General features: G+C 33.0%; 1 protein-coding gene across 1 annotated transcript in view; it reads right to left on the bottom strand.

The window, feature by feature from the left end:
* Positions 1 to 204: 204 nt before the first annotated feature.
* The window catches only part of LOC126881088 (ATP-dependent DNA helicase Q4), a 38,539-nt gene continuing 12,318 nt past the window's right edge, over positions 205 to 26,425 (bottom strand). The window contains exons 5-11 of the mRNA XM_050645127.1: positions 25,581 to 25,817; positions 23,012 to 23,158; positions 19,480 to 19,911; positions 13,773 to 14,056; positions 10,907 to 11,183; positions 3,142 to 3,324; positions 205 to 848 (exon numbers count right to left, since the gene is read on the bottom strand). Of these exons, the coding sequence (XP_050501084.1) occupies positions 313 to 848; positions 3,142 to 3,324; positions 10,907 to 11,183; positions 13,773 to 14,056; positions 19,480 to 19,911; positions 23,012 to 23,158; positions 25,581 to 25,817 (2,096 nt within the window). The 3' untranslated portion in view covers positions 205 to 312. The remainder of the gene's footprint in view (positions 849 to 3,141; positions 3,325 to 10,906; positions 11,184 to 13,772; positions 14,057 to 19,479; positions 19,912 to 23,011; positions 23,159 to 25,580; positions 25,818 to 26,425) is intronic.

The raw sequence follows: 26,425 nt of genomic DNA, 5'->3' as shown, positions 1-26,425 counted from the left end.
TTCAATATTTTTTATGAAAGTTGTTTTACATGTACTTCTTTTTATAATAAATGCTCATGCAAATTTTCAAAATATTGGTACAGTACTTTTTATTTTAGAAATTACCAAAAAAAGTGTATGAATTTCGTACTTTTACACTAGGATAGCCCCTTAACGACATCACATCATCTAATCTAGGGCAAACTAGAAATAAAAAAAACACAAAGAGAATAACATATTTAATATCTAATAAAATGCATGTTATAAAATATAAATAGAATCACACTATGCGTTATTTATTTAAAAGAATATTTTTTTTTAATATAAATTCATTTACCTCAATTTGACTATTTCTTTAGCAGCAATTTTAACAATCGCGTGAAAATCTTTATCCAAATGACTTCTCCAGAACTTACACCGACCCCACATCCGAGCAGGATAGTTCGGACTTTGAATACCCTGAAAAATTCTAGCTACAGCTCTACCAGTAAAGCTGTTATCCCTGTACATGCTAATAAGACAATGTATGTCCTGGATCAGCCGTTCTTCATCAAGTTTGGGATACTTGATTTCGGAAACTAACTCCAACGGATTTGGAGAATTAAAATATTCTCTCACTCTGGTTTTTATCAAAGCATCACCGTCTTCTGATGTACAAGCTTTAAAGGATGATTTGGCCACCTTTAACAAAGTCTGATGAATGGCGTTTAACTGAAGTAAAGCGGTCCTTTCTTGTTCCACCACTCGATTATAAAGGGTTTCTAAAGCTTCGTCCAATTGATCACCTTCGAGATTTCCTGGAGCGAAAAGTCTGAAGCCCAAATTGGAAAATTGTACGTTTATGGATGACCGCTTCGGTTGGTTGTTTACTAAAAGAAAATATACTAGCTGTTAAAAACTTTAAATCAATGAAAAAGAACTAAACTCAACCTAAGAATATTACGAAGAGCGTTTTTTTAGTTCATTTGTTCAAGAGCTTGGCTTGTATATTATTTATATGTACAGCCAGTCACATATCATATGGGTATTTATTATGAATCGCTTATTATATCCGAACGACTGTAGTATCTGGAGTAAGTACCGATCCGACAAAAAAGTCTCACTAATGTGTTACCAAGGCGTTATACGATAAACTCTACAGTGAGGACGTTTGAGTTGGAATAAATTCATTATCTCGAGAATGGCTGAATTTGGAAAAAATCCGGAGACAGGTCGATTTTTATTTTTAAATTAGGGCTTTTTGGCATAATAAATATCATACAAGTGACGTCATCCATCTGGGTGTGATGACGTAATCGATGATTTTTTTAAATGAGAGTAGGGGTTGTGTGATAGCTCATTTGAAAGGCTGTTCAATTCCCTATTCACTAATATAAACAATAACCTAATTATTTATACGGGGGGGGGCCAAAAATATTTTTTTTATTAAATTATTTGACACAAAAAGAAGAATGAAAGCAATTTATTTAATTCAAAATACATTTTACTGCTGTCAGAAAACAGGTAAAAATATTTATTTCACAAATAAACATTGCTTTTCGCTTAAATTCAATGTTCAAACTGCTAAGAGACAGGTGGATGGCAGCTTTAGCATTGAATTTAAAAGAAAAGCAATGTTTATTTGTGAAATCAACATTTCTTTCTGTTTTCTGACAGCACTAAAATGTATTTTAAATTAAATTAATTACATACCTTCTTCTTTTTGTCTCAATTAATTTAATTCAAAATTAATTTTTTTTTGACACCCTGTATAAAGAATTATGTTAACGTTTATATTACTGAATAGATAATTAATTACCTTTCAAATGAGCTATCACACAACCCCTACTCTCATTTAAAAAAAATCATCGATTACGTCATCACGCACAGATGGATGACGTCACTATTATGAGATATATCGCACATCCCGAACAAAACTGTTGTAAATCAAAAATACTTAATTTTACAGAAGCAGCAAAAGATAATTTTACGGTACTTTATTTGGAGTTAAGTTAACACCTAATAGAAAATTTAAATTTATTTCTTTGCAAATTGAAGTCAATATTAATTATATATATAAGCCCTATTAAGTCAATGGTGAAAATCATGAATTTTGTTCAAATTTTAATTAAAGTAATGATTATTTTTTTGAGATGATACGTTTTTGCTCGGAAAATTTTTAATTAAAACGCAAAACGGTAATAACTCGAAAAATTTCTCTATTGGACAAATATACTAAACACTTTTGTTTACAAATTTCCGTGCAAAAGTGTAGCAACTAGAAATATTACTTTATTGACCGGAACCATACCACTATTAAACAACACTTAATTCCGATAAATTCCAGATGATTCACTTTTGTCGGGAAAATAGATCAATGAATATCATAATCGTCCATGCAAAATATGAGTATCACGAAATACTGCACTTTTGTTCGAATTTACGCAACGATTACTGAACGTTAATCGGAAATAATACGCTTTTGCTCGGAACGAGTGGTGTTTCACCTACGCATCACGAATTGATACTGTTTTTAACGGAAAATTTCCTGAAACATCTTCCGAGCAAAATAGCTTTTAGCGCCATCTGTGAGGTAATTTTTAAAGTAACTTTGTTACGGTTTTGTTGGTTAGTAGATTTGATATCATGTACCAGATTTCCGTAAATAAGTGCGGTTTGAAAAATTTTTGAGTTATGACACTTTTGTTCGGGATGTGTGCGATATGTCAAAAAGTCGTAATTTAAAAATAAAAATCGACCTGTCTCAGGATTTCTCTCTAGATTCGCCATTCTCGAGATAATGAATTTATTCCAACTCAAAGGCCCTCACTGTATGTTTTGCAACCTGAAATATCTTATCTTTTGCAACGTGAAATATCTGTTCAACACTTCAATACTATATACACATTATTGAATATATGACAAGGAAATTAATCTTGTAATATAAAAATGGGGGCTTGGAATACACATAAGAAGGGTAGAATATATGTGTGTCCTCGGACACAGCAGGACCTCGATAGATATAGAGAAATTAGGAGAGGTCTCCATGTTGAAGGCAACCGAGTGTTGTTATCTCTTTATTGAGGCAATTTGAGCGTTTTTCGATCTCTATAAGTTCACAGATTTATAGAAACGGAGGAGCTACAGTTCTGGAATTTTTAAATTTTTTTAATATAAACTTACCAGTAGTCCATTCCAAATTCTTTAATTTGTATTTGCAAATTCCACTCTCCCATCCCATGGCTGAGGCGACATCCACTATTGGAAATTCCAAAATGTTTGAATTATTTTCGTCGTTTTTATGAAGAGCTAACGCCATAGCTAAGGGTGGACAATCTTTGGCCACTTTTCGAATTTGTAATGGTCCTAAAATGAAGTTAATGTTAATATATGCATGACGTAAGTAAGTTTTACAGTTGTTGTAAAAAGTCCTGCATCACCTAAGCGCCTTATAGTTTTTGAGGTTTAACAAAGTGTTTTGTATATTTTCCCTAATTCATTTTAAGTTTGTGCTTGTAATTAGCATTATCGGTATACTTACGAATGTTTTTTTAATTACTAGCTCAAAATTCTACAGAAAAGATTAAAATAATCTGATTGAAGGGATTTCCCATAATCCGAGAAAATTATGAGGTGATTATTACGACGTTAAAGTACTATTAATTTGAATCTTAATGACAAATTTGCCAAATATTTTGACTATATAAACACTTTCGTTACCCTAACACATTTATTCGCTCTTTGATTTTTGATAAAAAGGTCAAAATGTCATCCCAGACCAAACAAACTAAATTATCGAACGAAAAGCGTTTTGAAATTATTTTTCACCATAAAAACGACAAATCTAGTCGCTAAATAGCATCCGCAGTAAACTGTAATCAATCTACAGTAATTAGAGTCATTAAGAAGTATGCTGAACAAGGAAAAATCGACGACAGATCGCGTATTTGGTAAGGTGATGCAGGACTTTTTAACACCACTGTATATGTAATGATAATAAGAAGAATAAGTGTTCAATCTAATTTTTTGTCTACTGACTTTGTTTCGAGAAATGTAAAGTGATGCAGTATGAAAAAGGCAAAGTAGAAGTGAAACTAATAGATAAGGACGAATACAAAGAAATGAGGATAGATTCTGCTAAAGTACATATACAAAATAATATATTCTATTATAACGAAGAGGAAGATACTATTTATTTGATTCGAGATTCTCAATCAACGTCTGTATTACGAGCGTCGTTGAGAGACTCGACATACACTCTGGGGCAAAATTAACCGCCCTTCTTAAAAATGGGTAATTTTTGATGTCTCGAATTTCCTAAACCTGTTGTCCGATTTAAGTGATTTTTTAATGTTATAGCCTTATTCTTTAATAATTTCAGTATTTTACAAATGGCAGCTAATCTGAAAAGCTCAACGTAGATGGCGCTAGTGTAGTTGGAGGTCACGTCAACTGTCCAAATCTATATATTTCTACGTAAAGATTGCATTTATTTCGCTGTGTGAATTTAATTTGGGAAAATAAGATGCCTCAGGTTTGTCCTATACCTTTGTGCTCATCTAGAATATCAGGACAAAGATTTTCCAAAGATAATCTGATGAGAAAAAAGTGGATTGTAGTAATAAGAAGAGATAAATATGTGCCGACAATAAATGCACGTATCTGTAATAAATATTTTGTTGCAACAGATTACGTATTGCCCCTGGATTCGACTGCAAAAACATTAAATACTATTTATTTGTCTTTTATTTTGTTATCTTCTTCTTCTTGATGTCCCTATCCGTGACGAATGTTGGCGATCATCATAGCAATCTTCACTTTATCTGCAGCAACGTGTAAAAGTATTCTAATTTCGTGATTTGATGGTGGTTAGTGCCTCTCGGTTCTTTCCCATTCTTCTACGGACCTCCTCATTTGTTACCCGATCAGTCCATGGGATTTTAAGAATTCTCCGATATAGCCACATCTCAAATGCTTCCAATTTTCGGCGCATATCTTCGTTCAAGGTTCATGATTCAATACCATAAAAAAGGACAGAGAAGACGTAGCATCTCAGCATTCTTACTTTTATACCAAGAGAAAGGTGGCTCTTGAAAAAGGTCCCCATACAGTTGATCTAGGTTTTGGGATGCGCGCTCTTATCTCTTGGTTTTTGGTCTCATTCTTCATTTATTATGGTGCCGGAGTAGTTGTGCTGCCTCACTCTTTCTACAGGGGTTTGGTTGATAACCTTCTGTTATCTTTTTCTTGCTAATGATCATAAGCTTCGTCTTCTTTACGTTTATATTGAGTCCATATTGTTGACTGTAATACGGGATTTTGTTCATGAGGACTTGTAGGTTTTCTAGATTTTATATTATGTTGTGTATGTTTCAAAGCTTCGATAAATATTCTTTCAGTAGTTAGAGTAAAGATTGAAAATTAGGGGAGAAAAAATGCAGCCTTGCCTCACTCCACGCATGATTTTCACATATTCGGTGTGTTCACCGTCAACTCTGAGGTTTGCAGTCTGGTTCCAGTAAAGATTTCTAATTATTTTCAGATCTTGGTTGTTAATTCCTGCTTCTTTTAGTATTTTTGCATCATTTTGGCGTGCCATACTTGATCAAAAGCTTTCTCGTAATCAACCAGATATGCGTATACGTCGCAATTGACGTCTCTGCATCTCTGAAATAAGTCTTGTATTAAAAACAAAACCTCTCTCGTACTAACATTTATTAACCCGAACTGGTTGGGCGAAATTTGACTTTCACACAGCTTGGAAATTCTTTCATGGATTATCTTTAGGAACAATTTTAGTAGATGACTCATCGGGCTTTTATTTTTTCATATTTCTTACCCCAATCTGAAGCGCTGAAGTTTAAAGGTCTTAGTTCAATAGTAAATTTACAAAGGATTAAATTTTTTCCCCTCTATGCCAGTGAATAACTTTTTTCCAGTAATTCTTGCATTTCTTCTCAATTCGTTTTTCAACTCACAAACAGTTCAAGATCCGTATTTTTCTGCCCTCATTTATTAAATCGCAATAATTAAAACAAAACTACCATACAAGCTTAAAGAACTGTTATAAAACGTTGACCCCCAACTACACTAGCGCCGCCAAGCGGGAGCAACGGCGTACGTAGCTGCCATTCTAGAATATTCCACAGGGTGATGCGAACTGTGAGAAAAAAACACAGTTTGCTTCGTACACCCGGTATACAAGGAAAATTTATCTGTTTAGCAACAATATTATTACATCGATATTGTTAAAGAATAATGCTATAACATATTTAAAAAAGAATGTGTGTGTACTTTGTACGCACGTAAAAAGTTATACATACTTCTATTATATGATTTCAACGAAATCAATATACTTTTAACAGTTTATTTATATTTTATTTAAATATTAAACTAATTTTAATACTAACTACTTTCCAAACATTTTTATTAAAACAATACCAAAAATTAAAAAAATAAAAGAATAAAACACAGACAAACACATTGAAAAAATGCACCAAAGAAATGATTTCTGAACAATAATTGTTGGCAAAAATTTTAACTAAATACGCATTTTCTGAATAAAATTATATAACAAATATATTCACAATCATAAAATGTATAAAAAAAAATAAAAAAATAAAAACTTGCATTGACCACTTACACGTACTTGTCATGTGGGAAGATAGGCTAACTGAACGTTTTACTGTTTGACAGTTCTGAATTTAATTAAATTAGTTTGATTTTTATGTGTGTGTTCACAAAGGGAATTAAAATATTAAAATACAACAAAACAAAGAGTAAGAAAACCATAGGTATATTAGATGAAGAGTGGTAGAAATTTTGTTGGTAATCAAATTATGTAAATCAAAGCATTACCTACTAATAGATAGGTACATATTTTTTCCAAATAGGTAAGTACCTATGTAATTTTTTATTACAATACTGAAACACTTACAATTAAGTACGTACCTGTTGCTTTTAAAAACTATTAAAAAGTTACTACAATTATAAACTTGCTTTTGTCTGTGTCCTCACAACAATAAAAACTAATATACAATATTTTTTTATCCGTAACCTCCATATTGAACAATTATTGTCATGTCATTTGAACACCCAATCAGAGCAAAGGTATAATGAGTCTGCGCCGGGGAACAAGGTTTTTGATGAATTCGCGCATATTAAATTTCACTCCCATCGCACCTAAAGAAGCATAACTTCAAAAATCACTTAAATCGGACAACAGGTTTAGGAAATTCGAGACATCAAAAAAGACCTATTTTTAAGGTGGGCGGTTAATTTTGCCCCAGAGTGTATCAAGAATTCCGATCAGCGTCTACACTGCGAGCGTCAATGAGAGACTTGATACAAAAGTGCGCACATAAGAATATAAACAAACTAGTAGTAATAGTAAAGAATAGTTTAAGATAGTAAAGATTGGTCAATTATTGAAGAAATACGTTAGAATCATAAAATGTTTTAAGGAAAAAAATGTAAAAATATGTATAGTACAAGATAGGCAGAACATAGCAGATTGGAAGTTAAGAATTATAATTAATGATTTCCACATGTTACCAATAGGAGAGCATATAGGAAGAAATAGAATGTACAAAAACATAAGGAAATATTATTTTTGAAATTGGTTGCGGAAAGATGTTGAGGATATGTCCAGAGATGCGACAATTGAAAAAAGGATAAGCATTAAAACATGACTAAAAAACCTGTAATTATCACATCGACCGCCAACAGCGCGTTTGACACAATATTTGTAGATCTAGTGAGTTAATTTTATAGCCCGATCAGGGAACGCAAAATTTTACGAAAACCTCCAAAAAAATAAAGGAAGGATGAAAATTTGGGAATAGATAGTTGAAATTGTCTATTATTATATAAGAAAAAGTTTACAATTCTACATCCCCTCCATTTTACAAAAATTGGAAAATACGGGGTGAAAATTTTTTTCTCGGGGGTGAAAAAATATACGTTCAAAATAAGTCCGGAATTGGATAAAATGACTAATTCTAAGTAACTTTTGTTCTATAGAGTTTTTTTATTAAGTCAATACTTTTCGAGTTATTTGTGAGTGAATGTGTTAATTTTTAACAAAAAAAAAATGTTTTTGGATGGTTTTTCGGAGATAACTCAAAAAGTAAGTATTTTAGCGAAAAAAATATTCTTAGTAAAAATATAGCTTATAAAAAATTGAAAAAAAAGGTGTATGTGTGAGGTTTGCCGACCCAGTAGAAGCAGAGTTACAGCTAAGGAAATGTAGGTTCTTCTTCGTCAAATTTCAAATCGAATATTTCAATGTGAAATAACCAAAAAACGGAGCACTTTTCGGGGAAAATTAATTACAACTTTTTTAAAGTGTTTAAAAAATGGTTTATTTTTGTTTTTTAAAAAAACTTCTAACATTAAAAGTAAATGACACGCTCAAAATATTGTTGGTGACTTTTATTTTTTGGTAAAAAAATGGCGAAAATCACCCCTTAACCTTCCGCCGGTAACGTGAATTCTTGTAACATAGTTGGTAACGTCGGTCTACGACACCGACTTTTTTAATAATGAATATCTTAGGTTGTGATTTTCTGTTAATATTTTGATGTGACTAAATGTTTAACATAACTATATTTAAATAACAATATAGTAAGAAATGATCAATATTTATTTATATTCGGGAAAAAAATGCACATTAAAAAAATTGGCTTCTTTTAGATACTAACATAATTGACAAACAATTAACAAAAACATGTTAAGTTTTTGAATACAAAATATCAACAAACATATCGACAAGGGTTGAAATGTCACAAAAAAAAATAAAATTATTCAACAAATGTCCAACACAAACTGAAATTATTGTCCGTTTGTTTCCTCATTTTTTTATACACTCCACTGCACCGCACTGTACGGTTCTGGTTCAGAATTAGCAACAATTTCGTCAAAAAGTTGTTGCAACCTGATTTGTTCTCTTTGATAATCAATATTCACATACAACTCCTAAAATTAATATCTATTATTTAAACTGACTATGGACCAAAAACAACAAAAACTTACCGTTAAGTATAACATAAATGATAACCTCGGTCTCTCACACCGTCAGGTCAAATAACATATGAACTATCCACACTTGGTCACAAATTTTTCAAGACTAAATAGTGTGATGAGAATTTGAAAGCCACCTGGCCGCGCGGACAAAAAAATATGCGCATTTGAGTTTTACCGCGAAAAATCCATTACGTCGGTGTCAGGGACCGTACGTTACCACTCGAACATTAATTAGCTTCTCAAATAAAATTAATCGGTACCGCTTTACAAGTTACTTTACTTATGTATTATTTATATTATCTATAAGTTTCATTGGTTCAAAGTGCTCAGTTTTGAAAAAAATTGGGTTTAAAATAAAACATTTTTTTTTATTTTGAAAAAAATCGTAATTGTTTATGGAATTAACTTAAAAACAATTAGGAATACCAAAAATCTCAAAGAGTAATAAAATGTACGTTTTGCTTTTCTGAATATTTTTGATTTTTTGTTTTCTTGTTAGACAAAAATTGGTTATGCTATGGCTGTTCAAAATTTGCCTAAACTCGTGATTAGTTACTCGTTCAAGACATTTTAACTACAGCTTTTTCAAAACAAAGCACTTTGAACCGATGAAACTTACATATCTTATAAATAATACATAGACAAAGTAACTTGTGAAGTGGTAATGTTAAAATTTATATGTGATGCTAATTAGGGGGTGATTTTCGCGATTTTTTTACGAAAAAATAAAAGGGACCAACAATATTTTGAGCGTAATTCACTTACTTTTAATATTACAAGTTTTTTTAAAAAACAAAAATAAACCTTTTTTTAAACACTTTAAAAAAGTTAAAATGAATTTTCCCCTAAAAGTGCTCCGTTTTTGGGTTATTTCTCATTGAAATATTCGATTTGGAATTTGACGAAGAAGAACACTTTTCATTATCTGCAACTCTGCTTCTACTAGACAGACCTCATGTATACACCATTTTGTTCAATTTTTTATGGGCTATATTTTTGCTAAGAATATTTTTTTCGCTAAAATACTTACTTTTTGGGTTATCTCCGAAAAACCGTCCAAAAACATGTTTTATTTTGTAAAACATGAACATGTTCACTCGCAAATAACTCGAAAAGTATTGACTTAAAACTGTTAAAACTGTTAAAACTGTAAATTGACAGTTAAAACTCTGCTTAAGACTGCCTAATGCACTTGTTATACGCTAAGTGTTTCAGAAAATCAATTAGTAACTGTTTAAAATCGGTGGCGCCCAAAATCCCGACAGCCAAAATCCCGACAGCCAAAATCCCGACGGCCAAAACACCGACACGCCAGAATCCCGACACGCCAGAATCCCGACAGGCCAAAATCCCGACATGCAACAATCCTCGCATAAGTAAAAATTCCGACTTTTGTTTAATACTTTTAATACAAAATACTTTTGTTTAGTAACAAAAAATAAAAAACAGATGGTCATAAACAAAAAACAAGAAATAAATGTAATTATATGTTAAAAAGAAACTTATCAAACCTGTCGGGATTCTGGCCTGTCGGGATTTTGGCCTGTCGGGATTCTGGTGTGTCGGTATTTTGGCCGTCGGGATTGTGGCTGTCGGGATTTTGGCTGTCGGTATTTTGGGGTAGACCCATTTTTTTCATCTTTGAGAGGGGGTATTCCCCTCCATTTTTGTAAAATGGAGGGGATGTAGAATTGGAACTTTTTCTTATATAATAATAGACAATTTCAACTACCTATTCCCAAATTTTCATCCTTGCTTTATTTTTTTTGGGGTCAGATTGTTCTTTGATCGGGCTATTAGGTGGAAAACGATGGGAATAGATATTACTCCAGCCTTGAACCACTAATGACAGTGATGTTACACTGGTAACTATTAAAAAATTAAGAAAAACGGAAAAAAATGAAGAATATTCAAATTTAAGTACCTGTGTAAGAAATAACCTTGCACGTCGTATATGCAGGACTGAGAAGTTCAATGTATTTGTTTTTGTGAAGCTCCAAATAGCACAATAAAGTAGCAATGTTTTCTTCTGGAATATCCAAACTTCTTACAATCGCTTCTATCGAAAATGCTACTTCATGTTTCGGACATTGTCCTTTACAGCCGCAAGGTATGAAGATTCTTTCTAAAAGTTTTCTAATCACGTGATGATCGATAGAATTGGAATGAATGTGACGGCGAAGTTCGTTTTCATCTCCTCCCTAAGGAACAAATAATGTTATAAAAATATTATTATATCAGATAATAAGAAAACAAATAAAAATCACAATTAAAAATGATAGCATATGCGAATATTATAACCATAGTGATAATCGAAAATTCAGTATTGTTTTTTCTCATTTTCTCACGGTTTGATCCAAATATGAGATGAGATGAATGAGATGAGATGAATGGGCCCGGTAAAAAAGTTAACAGCGGGCCCCAGTAAATTCTACCGTCTCTACCACCCTCTCGACGGGCCTGGTCACAGTAATCGTAAACTAAACAACTCGCGATTACTCTGTATTAGGTAGTATTATACACTAACCGGCACAAAATTCCGCCACCCAAAATTTTTTATTAAGTTTTTCAAGATTCTTGCACCAGTTTCAAGGTACATGTTTTGGTGTCGTCTGTTATTATTTCGGTAACAAAAAATTTTTGCTTAGATGACATTATACGGGGGTGAATGAAAGCGTTGTATTCTCTCCTAACTTTAAAAAAGTCTGTAAAAAAAATTGAAGGGCGGATTTTGTTACTTACTCCTTTTGTATTATCCTGAAGATATTCTAGGATTTTGCTTTTTGAATTATCCGAATATCTATTTTGTTATAAGAGCTGTATAATTTTTTGTAAATAAAAACACTGATTGACTCATAAACATAAATATCTTAAATAGTGGTTGGATTGATAAGATTAGAATGGCCCTCATGCCTTCCAGATCTCAATCCTATTGAGCATTTATGTGATAAATTAAAAATGACTATTTGCCGTCTCCTAGGCCTCCAGAAAATTTGGTATAGTTATGGCCCTGGTAGAGGAATATCGGGCTATTCCCCAGGCAAGGATAACACATATTTAGTCGATGCCAAGGAAATTGCAAGCAGTCGTTGCTGCGAGAGGCGGACATACCCGCTATTGAATTGTTTTGTTTTGCTGTTAATTTTGTTTTGTGTTGTTGATTTTAGTTCGTTTGATATTTTTATTTAAGTAAACTCTCAAAGCAGTGTTTTTATTTACAGCTTTTAAAGGAAAAGACATATTCGGGTAATTCAAAAAACAAAATCTTATGGATACCTCCAGGATAATAGAAAAGGAGTATGTCACAAAATCCCTCCAATTTTTTCCACAGAATTTTTTAAAGTTAGGAGAAAATAAAATGCTTCCACTCACCCCCGTATAATGCCATCTAAGCAAAAACTTTTTGTTACCGAAATAATAACAAACGACAAAAAAACATGTACATACCTACAAACTGATGTAAGAATCTTGAAAATCGGAGTAGTTACTCGGAATTACAAATTACAAAAATCGGAATACAAGTTGTAAATTGTCAAATTTAATCAAAAATTTTGGGTGGCGGTATTTTGTGCCAGGGAGGGTATAAACAAATTGCTGATATTGAATATGAATATGTTTAACTAACGCAACTAGATGGTTTGAAATATAATGATAAATTTACAATAACAATAAAGTAAACTCACAATAACACACTGAAAAACGTTTGTTTTTCTATACTTCCACAAAATTTATTACAACTATGTTATTACTACAGCTGTTTCGGCAAAGTGCCTTTCTCAAGTGATATATTTTACTGTAAAGTGTAAAATATATCACTTGAAAAAGGCACTTTGCCGAAACAGCTGTAGTAATAACATAGTTGTAATAAATTTTGTGGAAGTATAGAAAAACAAACGTTTTTCAGTGTTTTATTGTGAGATAAAATGAACTTCCATCAAGTAACGGTCGAATCCATCAATTATAATAAAGTAAACCATTTAAAGCGCTATAAAACTTTCTTGACAACGCTGACAAACGTAAAATTGATATCGGTTATAATATAATAGTGATATAACGAATGTCATTTTTTGAATATTCGCGAATACGAATGCGAATATCTGCTACCGACATTCGCGAATGCGGATGCGAATGCGAATATTCAGTTTTTTTTTAATTTTTTTCTATTTTTGTAATATTTCCTACATTTGTAATGAAAAGTTAATTGATATTTAGTGTAAATCAATCTGAATCTTACGCTTTATTACATAATACCAAATAATAAAAAAAGTGAAGGCTGATAATGTGATTATACAAGGTTAAGTTCGATCTATCTATTGCCCTTCATTTGTCCAAAGTTGAACGTAGGCCTCCCCCTTATTTTTCCACTCTTCTCGGTTCAGTGGAACCTGTCGATCTATCTTTTTAGGTCATCCGACCATCTCGTCTGTGGTCTGTCCCTTCCTCTTTTGTAGTCCTAAGGTCTTCAGTGAGTTATCGCTTCATTCCATCTTCCGTCTCTTTGTCTGCTGTTGTGTCCTTCATATTTCCATTTGAGAGTAGCTGCATGTTTGAGGTTAAGTTACCTTTTCTTAATAAAAAAAAGATGAGAAGTGAATAGATTTTGATTTTATTAACCTAATATTACCTTAAAATTATTTTTTTTTCTGGTTTTCATATTCGCAAAACATTCGCACAAATTTCGCGAATACGAATATGCAAAAACATGCGAATATTCGCGAATGTGAATGCGAATACGAATATTCGTTACATCACTATTATATAATACAAGAAATGAAAGATACAACATTTACCTTAGAATCCAAAAATACATGACACTGAGCTTTTAAACCGTCTCTGCCGGCTCTTCCGACTTCTTGCACATAGCTCTCGAAACTACTAGGCATATTGTAATGTATCACAGCTCTAATATCAGACTTATTGATGCCCATACCGAATGCAACCGTCGCCACTACTATTCTCAGTTGTCCAGACATAAAGGCGTTCTGTATAGTCCTTCTACGAGACGCCGACAAACCTGCGTGATACGGTTCAGCTTGAAGGTTCATCCGCTTCCGTTTCTTGGTATTACTGTTATCTAATATAAAAAAAAATAAAGTACATAATTAGAAAAATAAATAAACGGGAGAATTCCCGAAGGTTGGCTGTATACCATATAGTTAAATAAAATTTAACGTGAAGTAAAACACTCCCTGGTGTAGTTGGTATATTTTAATAAAAATTTAAAATTTTTAAAAATCCAAAAGGATTACGTTCAAAATGTTTTCGGACTTATCAGTCCATCATCAGTGAACTCCCTGTCCTTGCAAAATAGCCACAATGCCAAACACTGATTAAGTTATATGTTCCAACTACATAGTAAAAAGTATAAAATAGTTTGGCTTAAAGTGGATGCCAATGGATTACTTCCAGCAACATGATGCTCTACCGCTTTACTTTAAAATATTTTTGTTATTAGGTATTCATTGAGCTACGTTTAGTCTGTCAATGATTTAAAAGGAAGTAGACTACTTTTTGCAAGGACAGGGAGTTCACTAATGATGGACGATGGACTGATGTCCGAAAACGTTTTGAACGTACTCCTTTTGGATTTTTAAAAATTTTAAATTTTTATTAAAATATACCAACTACACCGGGGAGTGTTTTACTTCACGTTAAATTTTGAAGTAAATAGAGACGTAGCCATATAAGAATGCGGCTGGAAGAGTGTTAAGAACACATATGTTGAAATAAAGCAAGGACGGTATGAGAACTGTAGAAAGTTACTAAAGAAAAGCAAGAACGAAAGAGCAAGTTTAATATGACAATCCAAATTCAGAAAACTAAAACAATAGTAATCAGCAAAAAACCAATCAGATGTAAAACAGAAATTGACGGCATCGGTATTGAACAAGTAATTGAAATAAAATACCTTAGAATCAGGAAGGGAAAGAGCGGAGGTGACTAAAGTCTCAAAAAAGGTTCAAGGACAAAGAATGCAATGTTTTGGTCACGTTAGACGTAGAAATGAAAATTATGTGAGACGAAGAAAAGAGCTGTCAGAAGTTGGTGGAAGGAGAGGTGAGGAAAACCGAGGAAAAGATGGAAGGACTATGCGGCAGGGGACTTAAGAGAGAAAGGTTTAGGTTAGGTAAAGAAGACACGATTGACAGAAATGAGTGGCAAAGAAGAGTAATGAACAGCGACCCCAGAAAAGAGAAAAGCTGAGGAAGAAGAAGGAGAGATGATAGGCAAATGTAGTAGGGGAACAGTGGGCAAAGTGGCCATGTTAAAGAATATTTTTTTATCTTGAAGAAAATAAATAAGAAATAAACTATGTATTAACATAAGATACTCTGTACATTGTACTTAGCTACATAAGGCAATTTTTATTTTGACTTTATCACGGTAAATTTTTTATATGTGTATGTCCCTGTAAGTTGTATCCATATGGAATACTTTTTTATTATTAATTTTACGAAAACAAGTTATTCTTTACAAAAAGTTCTGCATGGTCCAAAACCCAAGATTCAACCATCAGATACCAAATTTTATGAATGTTATACGAGATATGTCAAAAAGTTTGAATTTCACTCAAGAGTAAAGTAGCTTTATTTTTCACAATATTGAAAATTGCTATTATGAAAAGTTATTTGGAATTAAAAACTATATTCTGATATGCAATTACATCCTTCTAATTATTTTTTTTTATTACGGATAACTAACATTATTTTCAGTTATTTCAATTCAGATAACTCTTTTATTATTAATTTTACGAAAAAAAGTGATTCTTAATAAAAAGTTTTGGATAGTCTAAAACCTAAAATACAACCATCTTATATAAAATTTTATCAATTTTATACGAGGTATGTCAAAAAAGATAAATTTAGATCAAAAGTAAAGTACCTTTATAGCTCAGAATATTTCAATCAGAAGGATGTAATTACATACTGAAACATAGTTTTTAATTCTAAATAACTTTTCATAATAACAATTTTCGATATTGCGAAAAATAAACGTATTTTACTCTTGAGCGAAATTCATATTTTTTGACATACCTCGTATAAAATGGATAAAATTTGACATAAGATGGTTGTATTTTAGGTTTTAGACCATGCAGAACTTTTTATTAAGAATCACTTTTTTTCGTAAAATTAATAATAAAAGAGTTATTTGAATTGAAATAACTGAAAATAATGTTATCTATAATTTTAAAAAAAATTCAATTAGAAGGATGTAATTGCATACTAGAATATAGTTTTTAATTCCAAACAACTTTTCATAATACAAATTTTCAATATTGTGAAAATAAAGCTACTTTACTCTTGAGTGAAATTCAAACTTTTTGACATACCTCGTATAATATTCAAAAAAATTGATATTTTATGGTTAAATCTTAGGTTGTGGACCATGCAGAGCTTTTTATGAAGAATAACTTTTTTTCGTAAAATTAATAATAAAAAAGTTTTCCATATGGATACAACTTACAGGGACATACTGTATATTTTTTACTCTAACACTCCTATACTCTTTATACAAAGTGGCCATGAGGTGGCCACTTTGCCGATATAAAATACAAAAATTAAAATGAATTTGTATACTACATAAAAGTGTATTTTCAAAGTAAAAACATTATTGCGATCATAGAAAAAAAAAGTTTCACACAGCGTTTATTAATTTACAAACGTCACAAATAAAGTCATTGTCTTCTTCTTCACACCCGGCACAAGCCTCATCGTAAACAGCCTGAACACCTTATCCATCCTTCATTGTCCCTTGACTTGGAATATAAGTCCCCGCAGAAAAAGCAATCAGTATCAGTATCACTCACGTCACTTTCCGAGTCATTAAATAAAGCACGCTTCACTGATTTTGATTTCATTTTCTGCTTTCCTTTACTTTTTTCTTTGCTTCCTTCATTCCGCTTGTTAACCTGTTTTCCGTTTTTCAGTTCCAGCTTTATTTTCTTAAGCCTTTCCTTTTCTGCTTTTGCGGCTACTAGTTCCATCTTGAAAGGGCTTGAGGTCAAAACTGCAGCTGTTCCTTTTTTTTTTCGTTTATTTCCTCGTTTGAGAATATTTACTTTAGGGATTGGAACAATATCATGTGGTCTTATAGCAAAAGTATAGTGCCTCTTGCCCTTGGAGATGCTGCTTATATCACATGAAGTACTGCAATGAGGCAGTGGGCTAGGCTGGAACGTTGAAGTACTTGGCTTTGGCGAATCTTGGGCTTGGGAGATTAAAACGAATGTAGAATTTGGATCTCCAGATCCTACAGTGACATTTTGGGTGTGATCATTGGAAAACATAAGAACTGCAGCGTTGGATGCAGAGGTAACTGGTCGGAAATCTACCTCTTCAGAAGGCGGGTTCTCTGTACTTTCAAGTGGCGTCTCTTGACGTCGAGGAATATTTGTTGCGAATCTGCAATATCTTTTCCTGGTACCATAGTAGAAGTTTCCTCTTGGTCTTCAACAGCTAATTCTTGATTTTCAGCTTGAAGATAGGTACAACCTTGCACGGAGATTTCTGTGGTCATGGCTGCAGCAAAATCCATGTCAGTAAACTTCTGTCTGTTTATAGGAACAGGAGTAGCTGCAATTGGGAATGCCTCTCCAAGAAGTTTAGACACCTGATACTGTGTCACTAGCCTACCAGGATTATTACGCATGAATCTTTCGATCGCTTGGATATAGTAAGTATTAAAAGGCCCCATGAAAGAAACGTCGAGTGGCTGCAGCTTATGACTACAGTGGGGGGGGGGGGGGGGAATGCAAACTACAGTTGTATGATTTTCTCTAGCCCTTTCAATTAAATCTAGATTTTTGTATGGGTCGAATGTCCATTAAGTATCAGCAAAACTGGGTCGTCTTCGGATGGCTTCGCAAACTTCAAGAAATGGTCAAATCATTGTGTGAAAATTTCAGTTTGCATCCACCCTGAATGATGACAAACAAAAGCTGTTCCAGGTGGAGCGCAGCCTTAAAGTTCCACTTTCATCCGCTGTCTAGGGAAGATGATAAAAGGAGAAATAAAAACTCCCCCAGCTGACATTGAAATTACAAATGTGGTGAGAACACCTCTCTCTGCAGATGTAAGAGAGCCGACTTGCCGTCGCTCTTTTAGAGCAAACACCTTTGAAGACTTTGACTGAACAGTCGTAAGTCCAGTTTCATCAACATTGTAGACCCTATGAGGAGGATACAAATGCTTTTTTTGAACATCCTCCAAAATGTCAAAAAACTTATTTACATTTGTTTTGTTAAAAGCTTGCGCCCTTGCTGCTGAAGTCGCCTCAGGTTTTCTTAACACAAGCTCAGAATGGCGCTTTCTGAACCCAGTTACCCAATCTTTTCCTGCCAATTTCGTTTCTTTATTGAAACTGTGAGGGATGTATTTCGTTCAGCCAGTTGGTAAGCAAGACTGCGCAAGTCAGCTACATTGATTCCAAAAAAACGTACCTCCATCTTCAAGAGATAATTTACCAACTGCTGTTCTTGCTCTTCGTTGAAAACAGCTCGAAAATGGCCTAATATTTTTTTATTGTCAGTGACGTCTTGATTTTTATCTAGTACTCGACGTTTTAGTGTGTTCCTAGGCACATTGTAAGCTTTAGCAGCAGTTTGATAAGGCATTCCGTCATTCTTCACGGCATCGATTGCTCTTTGCATCGCTGCGGGGTCCCATAACTGCTGATTACTCTTCCTCTGATATTTAGACACCATCGCTACAAATGAAAAAAAAAACAATGTTTTAGAATTACATGTTAAATAGCATTAAAATATGAAAGTATCACGGACCTTAAATAAAGCTACAATAATCGGATACAGTAATGTTAATTTACATTACAGTACATTACTTGCTAAAATAGTTCTGTTGCAAGTAAAAACCCCTATACCAGGCTTTGATTCGCAAGAATTCAAATAAAACACACGTTATTATGCTTTTTCAAATGCTTAATAGTTTTGTAAACAACATACAATACTATTATTTTTCAATAAAAATACATTTTACTTTATGTCGGGCAAAGTAGCTGTCGGGCATAGTGGCCACAGACGTGGCTACTTTGCCATCTTCGTCGCCATTATATAAATGCCACACTACCAGCTAAACGAATCGAGCAAGTCGTTACACAGACACATCATTTTCTAGCCTAAGCACACCTCTTTTAAGACGGTACTATCATCTGCATGTATTATGAATGAAAGTTTGCTTATATTATTTAATTAAATACACTTACCTTATATCAGGACGTTGAAAAACACGAAAATTTTCAATAACTTTTAAACAGGCGATCAGAACAGCTTCCACCTTCAACACATATAAGACGACTAAGCAATGGAATAGTTGACGCGTGCGTCGCTGTGTAGCAACACCGTACTGCGCAGTAACAACCAGTGGCCACTATGCCCCCCCTTACCCTATCCAAACTGATGATAGACAAAAAGTCTTATCACGCCAGTTAAACCAGAAAAATACTACTTGAAAACGAAAAATAAAATAAGGAACTTATACTTACTTACTGGTTCTTCCCCTTTAAGACACGTTCTTAAAAATCCGGCAATCCTCTCACACTCCTGCCTTCTCGTACAGTACACAATAATACTTTTACAGTCTTTGAATCTATCAGACAACAACAACTCCATCAAGGCATTATCTCTGTTAACATCCTTCGAAACCGAAAGATGTAAATTATCCGGCAGAGGAATGTCGCTTATAACTCCATCTTCACCATCTGGAATTTGCAGATGTTGTATGATACTGGACTGTGTAGCTTTCGTAGCAGTTGCCGTTAGACCCAGGATCGTTTTGACTCCGAGACTTTCTCTCAATACCCTACAAATCATTAGGTAACTTGGACGGAAATTATGAGACCATTGTGACACGCAATGAGCTTCATCAATGCAAGCGAAAGCAATTGGGGGAAGCTTGCGCAAAAATGAATTAAATCCTGAAAAACATATATACGTTTTGTTAATAAATGAATGCAAATATACGCAATTACAATCTAATATTGTTCTGAAGCTATTTAGCCCTTAGAATATAAAATAAACCAGGAAGGAGTACAATGCGAAATGACTTCGAGCCAGGAAGGAGGTTGCAAATGGCGATCAGCTGTCAGATTTGCTTTCTATCTCCAGTGACGTACCTTTGAAAAAGAAAAGAAATTCTTAACGATTTTATTACATCTTTGATGTTAAACAAACAGCTATAGTTCAAGAGAAAATACGTATTAATATAATATTTTGTTGAAAAGTCAGTTAAAGAACATTTTATTATACTAATAACTTCAGTTAATTGATTGCATATACAGGGGCTTTACCAGATGGTACGCCTATGCACACAGCTGATCCAATACACAAACACCTTCTACCTCGTTGACAAAAACTTATGAGTCATCCACAGATGTTCAAGATGGCCGGTTCCGCTAGAAATTTAAGGTGTTGTTGATATATGACAGACTCCTTCCTGTTTATTTTATATTCTAAGATTTAGCCCGATCAAAGAACACAAAACTTTAGGAAAACCTCAAAAAAAATAAATGGACCATGATAGTGTGACGTCAAAACGTCAAAATTTTTCCAAACACGTTGTGTCTAGGGTATACGCTACCGTGTACGCAAATAAAAAAGTTAGGTAGAATTAAACGTCATAACAAATATTTTTCTATCAAACAAACACTAAACATATCAAAATAGCGTGTATCAAAATATACAGTCACTGCCCACGCTAAATAGTCACTAGCTTGATGAAGTTTAACTTTTTTATTTGCGTACATTTTAGCGTGTACCTAGACACAACGTGTTTGGAAAACTTTTTTTGACGTTTTGACGTCACGACTATCACGGTCTATTAAGCATCAAAATTTGGGAATAGGTAGTTGAAATTGTCTATTATTATATAAGAAAAAGTTTATATTTCTACATCCCCTCCATTTTACTAAAATGGAGGGGAATACCCCCCTTCTCAGGGGTAAAACATATGTTTTCAAAATAAGTCGGGAAATGAATAAAATTACTAATTCTAAGCAACTTTTGTTCTAAAGAGTTTTTTCACAATGCAATGCTTTCGAGTTATTTGCGAGTGAATATTTTTCAAAAATTTTTAACAAAAAAACATGTTTTTGGACGGTTTTTCGCAAATAACTCAAAAACTAAGTGAATCGCTTATTTCATAAACAACCTAAGTCACATTTTAGCGATTTTGAGTTTATTTCACTAACATGTTTTTCTGTGAGACTAAGGTGATTTCAGAAATATATATGAATATTTTAAATCGTTATAAAATCAACTATGCTTATGGGACTTTCTGGTGTATAGGTGGTAGGTATATTCTGCATTATATTGTGTGTAACCCACAGAAATATAATGTTGGTTTAATAAACTCAAAATCGCCAAAATGTGACTTAGGTTGTTTCTGAAATAAGCGATTCAAGTATTTTGTCGACAAAAATTCTTAGCAAAAATATAGCTTATAAAAAAGTGAAAAAAATGGTGTATGCATGAAGTCTGTATACCCAGTAGAAGCGGAGTTATGGCTAATGAAATGTACGTTCTTCTTCGTCAAATTCCAAATCGAATATTTCAACGTGAAATAACCAAAAAATTAAGCACTTTTCGTGGAAAACTCATTACAACTTTTTTAAAGTGTTTAAAAAAAGATTTACTTTTGTTTTTTAAAAAAACTTTTAACATTAAAAGTAAGTGAGTTACGCTCAAAATATTAGTGGTCCCTTTTATATTTTTGTAAAAAAAAATTGCGAAAATCACCCCTTAATTAGCATCCCAAATAAAATTATTCGTTACCGCTTCATAAGTTACTTCACTTATGTATTGTTTACATGATCTATAAGTTTCAATGGTTCAAAGTGCTCATTTTTGAAAAAAATTGGTTTTAAAGTAAAAATTTTTAAGTTATTTTGAAAAAAAAATGGAATTTGAACCAATGAAACTTATAGATCTTATAAACAATACATAAGTGAACTTACAAAGCGGTAACGATTAATTTTATTTGGGATGCTAATTAGGGGGTGATTTTTGCGATTCTTTTTACCAAAATATAAAAGGGACCACTAATATTTTGAGCGTAACTCACTTACTTTTAATGTTGTATGTAAGTTGTAAGTTTTTTTAAAAAACAAAAATAAATATTTTTTTAAACACTTTAAAAAAGTTGTAATGAGTTTTCCCCGAAAAGTGCTCCGTTTTTTGGTTATTTCACGTTAAAATATTCGATTTGGAATTTGACGAAGAAGAACCTACTTTTCATTAGCTATAACTCCGCTTCTACTGGATATACAGACTTCATGCATACACCATTTTTTCACTTTTTTTTAAGCTATATTTTTGCTAAGAATATTTTTGTCGAGAAAATACTTAGTTTTTGGGTTATTTGCGAAAAACCGCCCAAAAACATGTTTTTTTTTTTGTTAAAATGAACATATTCACTCGCAAATAACTCGAAAAGTATTGACTTAGTGAAAAAACTCAATAGATCAAAAGTTGGTTAGAATTAGTAATTTTATCCATCCCGACTTCTTTGAATGTATATTTTTTACCCCCGAAAAGGGGGTACTCCCCTCTATTTTTGTAAAATGGAGGGGATGTAGAATTGTAAACTTTTTCTTGTATAATAATAGACAATTTCAACTACCTATTCCCAAATTTTCATCCTTTTTTATTTTTTTTGGGTCAGATTGTTCTTTGATTGGGCTAATTCCCTTGTGGCATCTCATGCAATTTACTATTTTCTTTGGAAATAATCCACAGTTTAAATTTGAAATCAAATTTATTTGACTTTTCGAGTTCCACATCGGAAATCGTTATCAAAATACAAAACATTAATACACTGCGCGTCATTAAAAAGAGGCCACCTAAAATTTTTATCATTTTTTAATTTTCACGAATCCTACAAGAAATTGATTGTCATTAGATGTTTTGTGTAATGTTTAAGAATATGTTTAAGAAGAAGAACAAGAAGAACAGTCTTCTTAATGTTTAAATCATCGAAAACAGATTTGTTCACGACGAGGGTGAAAACAATATACATACCTTTCTGCTTTTCTCCCGAAACAACAGCTTCTGGTGACACCAATAAAATACTTAATTCTCCCAAAGATATCGCTTCTAAAATCTTCTTCCGCTGCACAGCTGTTTGGTTGGAATGAAGACAAGCAGCCTTCATAAATTTAGCAATGCCTGAAAAAAATTTATTTTATTATCCATTATTAGCTTTTTATTATCAAAACAAGGTCGGTCTAGACGGCTCAGTTGGCTGAGGCGCAGTCGATCGACAAGTTTAGTAGATTTGCGATCGAGGTTCAAGCCTCAGCCCGGTCATTTGAATTTAATAAAAAGGCCAACGTCGTAGTATAAAATTCAATAGAATCTACGACTTGGTCTGGAATAAACTGGTGTCTGATCGGCCTATGGAGGAGCGGTACGGCAAGGGATAAGGGATTGCGGATTGGTGATACTCCTCCATATATCCCTACCGAAGGGCGTTGACGCCTAGTAACGGTGTATATATATTATCAAAACAAACACTCCTGAATAAACTACCCTGCCAAATTCAAATTTGCAACTCAAAAAGTCTTAAAAATAAAAAGATATTATTGTGTAGTTTAACATTAATTTCCAACATTTTTCCATAATATTTCATTATTTTCTACTGGAATTTGCAGTTACATTTGCTAAATATACAGGGTGTCCCCAAAAATAGTGCGTTCCTTAAAGGTATAGGTAGAAGGGATAATGTAAAGCAAAAAAGTCTTATAACATTTTTTTCTAAATTCATCCGTTTGACCAAAAAACGAAAATACGTTTTGATATGCAAATTGAAGTCTGGCAACAACGTGTAACTCAAAAATCTAAAGATTAAAAAAGTAGGTTTGTAGGTCCGTTGCATCTGGTAGGTAAAATAATGTAAATATCAACCAAACCCATATCCATTATTTTGCAGGTAGGTACCTACGATGTCGACAACCCCAAAAATCACACCTCAAATGGTAAATAAACAAGGAATTATTAGGTTAAATTTCCACAATCACAGCAAGTTCTTCTAGGCTACGTTGCCATGTCATTCAAATTTATGAAAATAAAAATTCACTTATATGGAGAACAATGTAATTTTTTTCTTGGAAACGGTTAACTTTAGAAAAAAATGTTATAGGACTTTTTTGTTCTAAATTGTGTATTATATCCATACCTTAAAGGAACGCACTATTTTCGGGAACACCCTGTATAGAAGCTCCGATTCACTGGCCTCCTCGGTCATGCGATTTCAATCCTTTGAACTACACAATTTTGTCGTATGTAAAGGAAAAAGTCTATGCTACAGAGGTGAATTCACGTCAAAAGTTGGAAGACAGAATTTAACGTCACTTTAATGACATCATAGCTGATTCCCAACTGTTTAGTTAGAAGATTAATGAATTCGTTAGAAAAAAGGATAGACTTGTGTATTCGTGAAAACGGAGGACATTTTGAACACTTACTCTAATTCTAATTGAATTATATTTTATGTTCTTAATCTTTACTTTAATTTTTTCTCGTGATTTTTTTTTAATTAATAACTTCATCATTACTTTATACCAGCACCGGTTATTACTTCATAATTTTCAAATCAAAATATTCCGAAAACGGTATACAGTGTTGAGTTTTACCAAAAGTACCTTTTTGTTGTTTAATTGCATGTTTAAGTAGCGCCCTCTATGAGAGTCAAATATAAAATCAAATTCATGGGATGTATCAGCTTCCAAAACAGCAAAGTTAATTACAGTGTTGCCAGTCGTTTCGGCAAAATCGTAAAAATGTGTAAAATTATTTTTTCTTCAACGCCCTTTTATCTTGAAAACACATGGCGTTACTAAAATTTTTTACTAAGCAAACCCCAATTATTTTTCAGTTTTTTACCTATCCTAGAGACTTCTATCCAATTTGATCTTACCTTTTTTTGAAATACCCTGTATAACTAGAAAAACATATTACTGCCATTGAATTTCTTTTAAATCATACATAAAATACACTCTACCGTTTTTGTGTAACCACGAATAGGGCTTTTCAACGCTTCTCATGTGTTTCGGAAACTTGTCATATGTCATATATTAATATATCTACGTCATACGTCTTTGGTATGTATAATTGGTGTATACCAATAATGTATGACGTAGATATACACTGCGCGTCAGAGAAAACGGGCGGCTCTCGTCAGAGAATTGGAATATCTCGGACATATTACACGTGGAGAGAGATACAACTTGCTCCAACTCATTATGCAGGGAAAGATTCAAGGAAAAAGAAGCATAGGGAGACGCAGAATATCGTGGTTGCTTAACCTGAGAGAATGGTACGGATGTACATCAAACGAACTTTTCAGAGCAGCCATCTCCAAAGTCCGAATAGCTATGATTGCCGACCTCTGTCGCGGAGATTGCACTTAAAGAAGATATTAAAAAAATCACTTAAATCGGACAAGAGGTTTAGGAAATTAGAGACATCAAAAATGGCTAAGTTTGAGGGCCGCCCGTTGTCTCTGGCGCGCAGTGTATTATTATATGACATATGACAAGTGCCCGAAACAAATGAGAAGCATTGAAAAGCCCTATTGTCACATACTTACCCACAATCTGATCATCCATCAGTGACACCAGAGGCGATATGATTAAAGATATACAAGGTTCTCTTTGAGAATAAAGAAAAGCAGGCAATTGGTAACACAAACTTTTTCCAGAACCTGTACTTAAAGTTACCAATGTAGATTGTCCAGATAAAATGCGCATTACTGCTTCTTCTTGACCAGGACGGAAAGAGGAATGGCCGAATCTTCTTAGGGTTTCAAACACTTCAGGAGGTGTGTCTGAAATATATCAAGGAGGTTATTTAAACTTACAATAAGCAGGGGCGTAACAGAGGGCCCCGCAGCATGAAGCTTGCGGGGGGCCCCAATCACTTAAGGGCCCCATCATGTCATCTGATATTATGTAAAAATCTGTTATTGTTATATTATTTTTACGTTGTCTGTTTAAATTTAAAAACGTAAAAATTTCTAACTAGACGTATTTGCCAAGTCAATGAATCATCTCATAATATCTAGAAACTTAATCCCTTCCGGCCTACCGAAATTTTATGGCAGTGACAATAAACTATATAATGCTTTGTACGTGACTATTGAAAGATATTAGAATTGCAATTTGCCGAATTGAAGAACAATATTTTTAAATCTAAAAATGGGTTTTCTTTCTCTCTGTTCTTTACCTACTTTCAGTATTTCGATACAATATTATCGCCAGTTATTTCATATTGGTTGTTTGCATTGAATGTTATTTATATGTTTGTGTTGTTTTATGGTTATAGATGCATCAGTTTGGTACGCATTTATTTAACAATTATTGACGACTTTTCTTGTGTAATCATTGGACAATCTCTCAACAGATAAACGGTAAGATAACGAAATTATAACACTTA

Source organism: Diabrotica virgifera, chromosome 3 (genome assembly GCF_917563875.1).
Source record: "Diabrotica virgifera virgifera chromosome 3, PGI_DIABVI_V3a".
Lineage (NCBI taxonomy): Eukaryota > Metazoa > Arthropoda > Insecta > Coleoptera > Chrysomelidae > Diabrotica > Diabrotica virgifera.
Note: the sequence above shows the minus strand (reverse complement) of the source record. Positions and strands in the feature narration are given on the sequence as shown.